The sequence below is a fragment of the Gavia stellata genome, chromosome 3, assembly GCF_030936135.1.
Source record: "Gavia stellata isolate bGavSte3 chromosome 3, bGavSte3.hap2, whole genome shotgun sequence".
In the NCBI taxonomy this organism is placed as follows: Eukaryota; Metazoa; Chordata; class Aves; order Gaviiformes; family Gaviidae; genus Gavia; species Gavia stellata.
Genome location: NC_082596.1, coordinates 84,357,241 through 84,367,362, shown reverse-complemented (window position 1 = coordinate 84,367,362; position 10,122 = coordinate 84,357,241). Strand labels below are relative to the sequence as shown.

General features: G+C 37.1%; 1 protein-coding gene across 2 annotated transcripts in view; it reads left to right on the top strand.

The window, feature by feature from the left end:
* The first annotated feature begins 498 nt into the window (after positions 1–498).
* CDH18 (cadherin 18) overlaps positions 499–10,122 on the top strand; it is a 175,830-nt gene continuing 166,206 nt past the window's right edge. For both annotated transcript variants that reach the window (XM_059815672.1, XM_059815671.1), the window contains exon 1: positions 499–726. In XM_059815672.1, coding sequence (XP_059671655.1) covers positions 499–726 — 228 coding nt within the window. The remainder of the gene's footprint in view (positions 727–10,122) is intronic.

The window sequence follows — 10,122 nt, the reverse complement described above, 5'->3', positions numbered from 1 at the left end:
CATCTAGTTTTTAACAATGTGTATGTTTTCATAGCTTGGAAAAGCCATGCTAATTCTTAAGGTATTTTAATAAAAACAATTTAAAAACATTTTTACAGGAAGGATTGAAAAGAAATTTTAGTTACAATGAGAGTCTTTGAGAGACGGGTTAGTACAGCTGTGAGTGTAATCTAAGGTCAGGTCAGAAACCTGAAAATTGCTGGTTTTAGTGATGAGTAAGTGGCTTTCTTTTCTTTCCCTATTAGATAGAAAATGGTCGGCTGTGGAACTCTATTGTGAAGACCTCAGAAGAAATATCAATTTTCCCAGTCAGCTTTTCATAATGTAAATATAATTTGAGCTTTCCCAAATGGGCAGCTAAACCATGAACAAGCAGAAAACCCCATTTTGGACTGTATTTCTGAACCAGGCTTCACCTTCTGTCTCGGGAACTTATTAAAGGATTACAGCTGAAAAAGACAAGAGAAAGAAAAACTTGAACAGGAAGCTTATCCTACAATGAGAGTTACAAGTACATCTTGTCTCTGCCCAGTCCTAGTTTGTCTCTGTTTTGTGCAGAGGTGCTATGGAGCTGCTCACCATGGCTCCATCAAGGTGACTAGAAATCAAACCAAACACATAGAAGGCGAAACCGAAGTGCATCATCGTCCCAAGCGTGGATGGGTGTGGAATCAGTTCTTTGTTTTAGAAGAACACATGGGACCAGATCCTCAGTATGTAGGAAAGGTAAGCTCCTTGTCTTCTCTTTGGTCTTGATTTTGGTTTTCCCATCCCCTGAAATGTGGTAATTGATAGAGGAAAACCAGGTATCTCCTTAGATGCCACCTCCTTTTTTAAAGGAGGACACCCCTTGGATTGCTACATACATGCACAGTGAACTTGCCAGTTGTCTATGTATACTTTCTGTGTTTATTATAAAGAAAAAAGATAAATAAAAGTAAATAGGATAAAGATTTTAAAAGACGATAAATAGCATTTCTTTTGAGCTCAGCTAAACACAGAGCGAGTGCAGCTGATCCTCTTACATTAAATTCTGTAAAACCCCAAAAGCATGGGGCTTAAATATGTCACTGCTAAAGACTTTTTCAGACTATTTCAGAATAAGATTCAGTTCTACTTCAGGGTATATGATAAATACAGTCTAGGGTCCATAGGATATTCATTCCACACTGAGGGTAGGGTAGAAAAGGACTCCTTCAAAGGGAGATGCTCTGTGACTTTCTTCATAAAAAGAGGCAGGAGGTGTGTTACTTGTTACAGTTTCTCAGAAGCCTGTGAGAACAACAAGCCATGCATTTATGTTTTGACACATATAGTGAGCTTCATGCATAAAGTTCATGCTGATAGAGTTGTAGGCTGGCCAACTGAAGTCTGGTTTATCATGTGCAATGTTGTCTGTATAGCTTGAGTTTTAAATTTGCATTAAAATAACACAAAACTGCGTATATAGCTTTATCCAAGATCTGTGACCGATGGAGCTTTTCTCCCCCTGAATACTGTCTTTCAGCATTATGATAGAATTTTTTATTGTGTAATGTAGAAGAATCTTAATTTCCTTAATGAAAATGGAGAAAGACACTGAATATGAGGGGTGAAGAAAGATGGTCAATGGGGATGAGGGCATGGAAAAGGAATTCTTTCATTTTAGTTTGCCTTCATGTTGGGAAACCTGAAAGTTATATCTTAGAGTATGAAAAATATCCAAGGAAACCAGTAGCTTCTGAAATCACAGATGTCTGGTAGCAAGGGCTTTCAAATTTGAACAGTATAATCTGAACTAAAAATAGCAAGTGGAGCATCTGTGTTTAAGATACTGTTAACACAAAGACCAAAAAAAAAATTATTTAATTATGCTGACCTCAGTAAAATACCAAGTATTTCAGTATACTGAAAATTGTTGAGATTTGTGCAGGAAATGTAAACTAGGGAAGGACCTTTCTAAATTGAGATAGTGGGTTGCATTGAAAGACAAGCTTTTAAAATGAGTAAGGGGATGAGGACATATACTTCCAGACCTATACTAGACTGATTAACATTTTCATGAATAATTTTGGAATAGAAGAAACATTTTACAAACATGTTGCTGATGCAAAGCTATGCAGGAGAATCAAAACATTGTCTGGAAAGAGCTAGATAGCATGAATACGATTTGGATATGGAGATACAGAGTAAACCTCAGGACCACAATGTGATAAGGCTCTTACAGAACAATATAATGAATTTCTGTTATACACTACTGGTTTGTCAGGTGTAAGTGACAAACGAAGAGAAAGATCTGGTCACCAGATCAATTATTGCCTCTACTGTCATACCTTAAAGAAGGTAAATACGATACTAAGCTGCAAAAGCTGAGATAATCAAAACAGAGATAAAGTGATATTGAAGCCATTGTGAAAAATAATGTTAACCTGTTTACTGCTCTGATTACTTTTGGCCAAGAAAAATCAGTTTATATATGAAACTATACAGAGAAAATTGAATACTATGGTTGGGGTGGTGGTGGAGAATAAAATATGTTTGTTTAATTACTCCCACAAATAATAACGGAGAACACGTATTATTCTATAAATACACTTCAGAAGAAACCACAAGGGAAAGAGAAGAGCTATTTAAGTTGATTCAGCTTTTACTTGAAAAAATGAGGTGTTGTTGGCCATGAGTTGATTTAGAATGGAAATAAGAAAATAAGTGAGATTCTGAAAGAGTCTACTAATAGGAAGAGTGGAAACAAAAATCTGAAGGGGTTTCAAAGTAAAGCGTGCTAGTCTGTATGAAAGCATTTATAGGCATGATTGCATGCAAGAACAGAGGCCTAGATTCAGTGAGCTAAAGGGTGGTCCCTTTCATTTTATGTTCCTATGATAGCATTATATCTTTTCTTTCACCCTCTGACCACTTTATTAATGCTACATTTACGGAGATCAATGAATAGGATTTCTTTTAATTGTTCGTGGTCAGAATGTAACTACGTGCCTCGTTTGAGGACATTTCTTCCTCTACTTACCAACTTTTATCCCCTTTTCCTCAAAGAATTTCCTGTGGTGTTCATCATTTTCTGCTCTGAGTACTTCACAACATTAGTAAGCTCATCTTTGCAGAAGCTTTATGGAACTTAGAAGAATCTGTACTCTATTTCCCATGTGTTGTGATGGTTCTGATGAGCTGATTTACTGCAAAGATGATCGTATTAGCTCAGGCATATATTTTTAATTCAGAAAAAAGGAAAGCCTGGCTGCGACTGACATAGTAATTAGGAAAATTTCACTAGTGGTCATTGTGCTTGAGTTCCTTTTCATTTTGAAAAATAGATGTTTTACTGATGTTGCGTTTAATTGTACACACCTCATCAAGGTCTCATTCTACGTGCCTTTAATTTGACAAGAGGTTTTCATGCAAAGCCTCTCAGTTTATGAAGCAAGGCTACGTGAGTGGTGCCTTTTAATTCCAGGCTTCTGTTCAGTGGCAGCAGGCCATCAATTCTGTCAATTATTAATTCTGTAGACTACTCTGCTTTACTGGTGAGAGTTTTGCCATTTGATATCTGTCCTTTCACATTTTTCACACCCAATTTGGGAGTAACATCACAGAAAGCAGAGTCATTATGTACAATGCCGTTATAATGATTACAGTCATTGTCATGGAAATGCACACCAAGGACAAGAATAGGGTAGGCCTGCAATGAAACTGGTAAGGTTTCTCATTCTTATCATGAAATGAATGTCAAGAGGATGGATTAATTTACTGCCATCATCTGTTATACAGCAAGTGTTAGGACAATAAGTATCATTATATTTTGATATCAAGCATATCCCTGTTCTCCAGTCATTATTTCTTTTCTCTAAAAAAATGTCATTTGGAGACTGGAAATCTGTATAAAATTAACCTGTATTAGCCATACTCAGAAGGTTTTTACTGGAACATGGCAAAACACAGGTCCTGGAAAAATGAGGTTGTGGTAGAAATGAGAAATGATCCTTCTGTAGATGTTAAGTATTTTCTGTGGTTCTGGGATTATTGAACTGGCTCCCTGCTGTTGCACTTGGGGTAAGTCTTCAATGTTTCAGGGTATGTTTTCCTGAACAAACAACTCTAAAAAATACTTTTGTATTAAAAAAGGTATCTTTAAGGAATTTAAAACCACAGTGACTTCTTTTTCTAAAGTGATTAATTATTTGGTGGGGGGTTCTTGAAAATTTCTCAATGATCAATAGTATCTAACAAAGTTAGTGCTGACAGACTATTCATCTGTGGGTGCAAGTATGTGTGTGTGTGCGTGCAATGGAGAAATTGTGGAAATTTGATTAAGCATGAACAAACATCCTTGTCACAGATAAGCAGTTTGAATCCACAGAACCCAGCTTCCAGCTACATGAGACTTCTTGTCTTTTGCATCTCTCTGACAAAAACTATTCTAATGAAAACATAGCTGTGAGCACTTAAAGGGGCAGGGCTAGTGAATGCACCATGGCCTGGTGAGGAGTCGGGTACCGACTGCACCAGCTCAGAGGAATGAAGATTCTCCTGAGGAAATGCAGAAAAACTTGCACTGTAGGGCTGCAAGCTTTAACATTTCTCCGTTGCCATAACTGATATAGTTTGCATTTCTCTCGCGTTTTCTACATGCTTCCAGGTTAGATAATGCACGTGTCAGGATATGGAATGCAAATAATAATGAAAGAATTTTAGGAAAGAAGAGAAACAGAGTACACGCTTCAGTCCATAACATTCTTAATTTTGAACCTTCAGATGTCTGTCTCTAGAAGGTCTGCTCCTTCTGATATTTCTTAAAAGTGAGTTGCACTGGAAGCAGATTATCACTACACATTCACTGTCCTTTTTACTTTGGAGAGAGAAGAGAATGTGCAGTGGTAAAGGGAAGATCAGTGTTGGTTTGAGGCTGAGTGAGTCATGCTATTAGAGGGAATAGGAGAGGAATATAATGAACAAGACTGACACTTGATTTCTCCGTGGACCCTTTGGATCTCTGAAATACTGAACATATACCTCTTAATCCATTTCAGATGTCCTCTGAAGGGTAAATAGGAATGGCTTTTCAGGTATTCAACTCTGTATTGTTTTTCAACAGCATTTTTCTTCCCAAATTTGGTGGATAAGGGGAGTGACACTTTACTTAGTTCTTACATTTTAACCTGTAATTCAAAAACACTTTCAGATTTGTGTTGATGGGGGAGATAAGGAATTATGGAACAGTTGGAAATGAGTATGAATACAGGAAAGGGAAGAGGAAAGTTACAGCTTTTAAAATGTCCTGAAATGGTTGTACTGAAAGTTAGATTAGGAAAGAAATCCCAGGTGTTATACTGGATTTTCAAGGTAGTGATTCTATTAATTTGTTATTTTACTCTTGAAAACAGAAATACAGCAAAACAGACTTGTCATTCAAAATTCTTTTTCAAAGTAATACAGTGATCTGTCATTGCAATAAAATAGTTCTAATACAGGAGAGTGAATCTAATCTTCCCTGATCATATCAAGACAATTTCACATCTCAGTTTTAATGACATTAAGGGGAAAATATGTATACTTTAGAATAAGTGTTAAGGAAGAAACAAAAGTGGAATTTTACAATTAAAATGTTTTTATTGAATGTTAGAAGTTTACATAAAATAAAGCATATCAGCTGTTTCAGTATTTTAAAGATAAGCAAACAGTTCCAAAATTTATTCTGATTAAAAAATGTTGGGTTTTTTTGATAAAGAAAATGAAAAGGAAAGTGTAGCTATTATAATCTAAAGATTTTGCACATGGCTTGTTAGCCATTTTCACGCCTTTGTAAAAAGACATGCAAGTGGCATAATCAGCATCTAGAATAACATGCATCTCATTTTTTACCTTGTAGGTTGCTAGTTTCACAAATAATGTATTTAGATAAATAATTTTCCTCTATAGCTAGCAAAAACATGGTAGCAATAACAATCTACACATGCAAGCATAGATTTTTCTGTTCTTTTACAGACTTTGGTTGCTTCTTTAAAATTTTATACTAGAATAGACCTATGCAGAAAAAAAATTAAAAAGAAAAGGAGAGGGATTTTGGCTCAGCAAGCTTTAAAATCACATATTTCCTGTGTCTAGTGTGAAAGAGTTTAACTTTTGTATTCTTCCAGGGCTCTTAGAAAGGGGGAAGACCAACATTAAATGAATACACTTAATATTTAAGCAAAGATTTTAGCTTCACAATTTTTAATTCAATTTAAGACTGAGATGTCTCCAGCTTCTTCCAAAGGACCTCTCAGCAAATCCGTGAAAGATTGAGATTATAGATATTTGCACTGAAAAAGCAGAGGTCTGTATTTTTAATAGGTCCCTTTTAATTAAAAAAAATCTTCCCTGTTACAGTTTCTCCACAGGTCACTAACCTCAGATTTTATAGTACTTTTTATTTACTTCGGTCTTTATGGTTTTCTGCTTTCTGATTACTCAAAATCATCTTTCTCCCTGTTACAGCATTTTCATTGCATTAGGTCACTAATCTCAGATTTTACAGTACTTTTTATCTATTTTGATCTTCATGCTTTTCTGATTCTCTGATTACTCAGGTCCTAATTCTTGTCACCCTTACTGTTGCTAAATAACATTTTGATTCAGTGCCATTGAAGTTGATGGAAAGCCAACACTGATCATATAGGACAGTGCCTATTTGTTTATTCTCCTGTCTGTCTCCCACTGTTGCTCAGGGAGCAGCCTTACCAAGAAACAGAGGAAATGTGCCCTCTCCATCTTAACAGCTGTCATCAAATCTGAGGTCAGTATTGTGCAACATTATATGGTCCTGCAACATGTTAGCCATCTCATTTTCTACTTTATTTTTACAAAAAGCTAATTCAAGACTGCTGCCAACCCAAAAGCTTTTCAAAATAAAAATGTACACGTGTGTACTTGCTTTTTTTTTGAGTTCTGTTGGCACAGCCTCCTTTGCCGCTTCCATGCTGATAGTAACCCTACCTTTATTCAACAACTGTTATTTGGTTTATTTTTGAGAGGCTGAAGGTACATTACTGAAATTCTACAAGTCATAGAATGCTGTGGACATTTAGGTTTTATTTATTTTTATATTTACTTATTTATTTTTAAAGCAGAATCTCTAAACAGTCAAAGATTATTTGGGAGAAAATCAAACTCAAGGTAAGAGAGTGCTTTCATCAGCCTGATCAATCTGACTTTCCTCCAGCATGTTCAGCCATATCTGAGGTTTCCTGAAGCATAGTACTTGCATTGCAGTCCTTTGACAGAAAATGGCTGTATACAGACCGACAAGGGCATTTTTGACTTGACAGACCAAAGAAACAAACAGAAAAGTATGAACACATTGAAGTTCAGTCCTAGTCCAAAGACATGGGATAAAGTGTTTACGTGGTTTGACATCATTTAAGCCCATGTGGAATTGCACCAGGAAGAAACTTAGTCTTTTGCATCAAAACAGCAACATCAAATCCAGTATGTCAAAGTAATAACTGTTTTTGTGAGGAAGCTTTATACAGTCTGTCAGTTTGCTATGTGGAGACTGTTAGTTCAATTAATGATTCAAAATAATTTTGTCAAGGTGATCTAATCATCCCCAAGATTCTTGTGGACTGAAAAAGTCTGTACAAAACTTGACCTCTTTTTTTTTATTCTTTACTTCTTATACTTTCATGATTTTGACACACCAGCAGCTGAAGTTCTGTGGATATTACATGTTCTTTACACTGAATGACTGTATTGATGAAACCAACATCTTTTAGGTGGAACTGCCATTTGTCACTTAAACTTTTTAGCAGTAATTTTTTGTGGGGAAAGCCAGCCTTGTTCCTGCCTAAGCTATTTTTTTTTCATTTATTAAATAGTATTGCCTTTAAAAACTAGGGCAGAAGCTGGACACTGCTGAAGTTGTCTGTTGCTTTTAGGGTGGGTGCTTCTTTGTGTGATTTTTTTTTTTTGTTGTTGACCAACTGCAACACTTTTGCATAATAAACAGGACTTTTTAGACTAGAAAGTTGGTGAATAAGAAAAGCTATGCCAGTGGAAAAATTAAAATCACCTAGCTTAGGGGTGGTGAGGAATTTGATGCTTATATTTTAAATATCTACACTCTTCTGTTAATTAAATGACTGGAAAGGTTCAAGGGAAGATAACTGAGAGAATCTTATTGATTTGCCATGTCTATGTAAAATAACCATGCTAATCTTTATCTCTAGTAATACTGGTTCTTGATACAGAGCCTCAGTGATGTTAATTACTGTATTGACATTCTGTAACATTTCAAGAATTTCTACAGATTACCAAGTGCTTTCTTCACATTAGGTTTTTGAAATGTCAAAAATTAAGAAATACCTGCAGTGTGGACAGTCTTAATATTGTGGCAGACACAGACTTTGTGCATGTCAAAAATCATAGAGGGATACAGGTGTGGGATAGTATAAGTTTAAATTCATGCTATGAAGAAATTATCCATTACAGATATGGTGTGTCCTTGAGATTTTTGACAGGCCCATTTTGCTTTTAAAATGAGATAACAGTGTTAAATGCAGTCAAAGGAAGGTGAGTTCCTTTGGGTTAGAAGATGAAGTAATTTAGCTTGTGTCTGAAGTGAATACTAGATAGATATTTCAAGTTTTGCTTCTGTACAATATTTAGGCTAATTTGCAATGTGTACTATGTAAAGTATCCAGTACTTTTTTGTATTAAAGAATGAATGACTAATGTCTGAAAGCAGGAAGTACCATGATTACTCAAAACCACAGGTACGTGTAGCATGGTCACTGGTGAACTTCAGTGAACACTTCCCCTGCTATTGTTTGGTTTCCCTTGCAAATATTCTGGTCTTTAGTAATATGCTGTGTCATGGTTTAACCCCAGCCAGCAACTAAGCACCACACAGCCGCTCGCTTACTCATTCCATGGTGGGATGGGAGAGAGAATCTGAAGGGTAAAAGAGAAAATTGTGGGCTGAGACAAACACAGTTTAATAGGGAAAGCAAAAGCTGCGTATGCAACCAAAGCAAAACAAGGAATTCATTCACCACTTCCCATCGGCAGGCAGGTGTTCAGCCATCTCCAGGACAGCTGGGCTCCATCATGTGTAACAGTTACTTGGGAAGACAAACGTCATCACTCTAAACATCCCCCCCTTCCTTCTTCTTCCCCCAGTTTATATGCTGAGCATGACATCATATGGTATGGAATATCCCTTTGGTCAGTTGTGGTCAGCTGTCCCGGCTGTGTCCCCTCCCAACTTCTTGTGCACCCCCAGCCCACTCACCGGTGGGGTGGGGTGAGGAGCAGAAAAGGCCTTGACTCTGTGTGAGCCCTGCTCAGCAGTAACTAAAACATCCCTGTGTTATCAACACTGTTTTCAGGACAAATCCGAAACACAGCCTCACACTAGCTACCGCAAAGAAAATTAATTCTGTTCCAGCCAAAACCAGTACATGCCGTTTCTTTCAGCCAGAACACTTCGGATGAGGTTAGATAATAATAGATTTCTCTCCTTCATCTAGCCTTTTTTTACACATTGCTTTTAGGTAATGATGATCCACTGTGACCCTTAAGCTTCTGTCAGATTTGGCCGGTGTTGTCCAAGGCTCCAAAACCCATGGGCCCCAAGGGCACCAACATGGGGGGGGTGGGGGGGCACCAACACAGGTGTGTATTGATACACATGCGGAGGTTTGATTGCGTAGGCATTGCTTCTAATACCGTTCATGTTTCCTTAAAGAAATGTAGTTTGATGTCAAACTCAGAATTAATTTATTGATTCCCCCAGTTGAGTGACTGCCATGAGGTTTTTGGAAGCCAGATATTTTAATGGTTTATTACTACTTTTCCTGGCTGTCATAGTGGCCTTTACAAAACATGCCAAGTTCTACCCCCTTCATGGAGCTGTTTTGAAGTAAGGGCAGCTTCTTTCACTGAGGGGCTCGTTCCAGTTCATGGAAAGTAAATGATCAAGGACTTATTCTCTGTGTAGACTTAAATGGAATTTGACAAAGTATTATAATATGTCCTCATCTCCCTACTATAAATTATGTTGTGTACAGCAGGAAGATAGTTGCATCGGGGTGCTGGTACCCAGGTGCTGGCGGCAGCAGGGGAGCGCTGCAAGAGCAGCCTCTGTCAGGA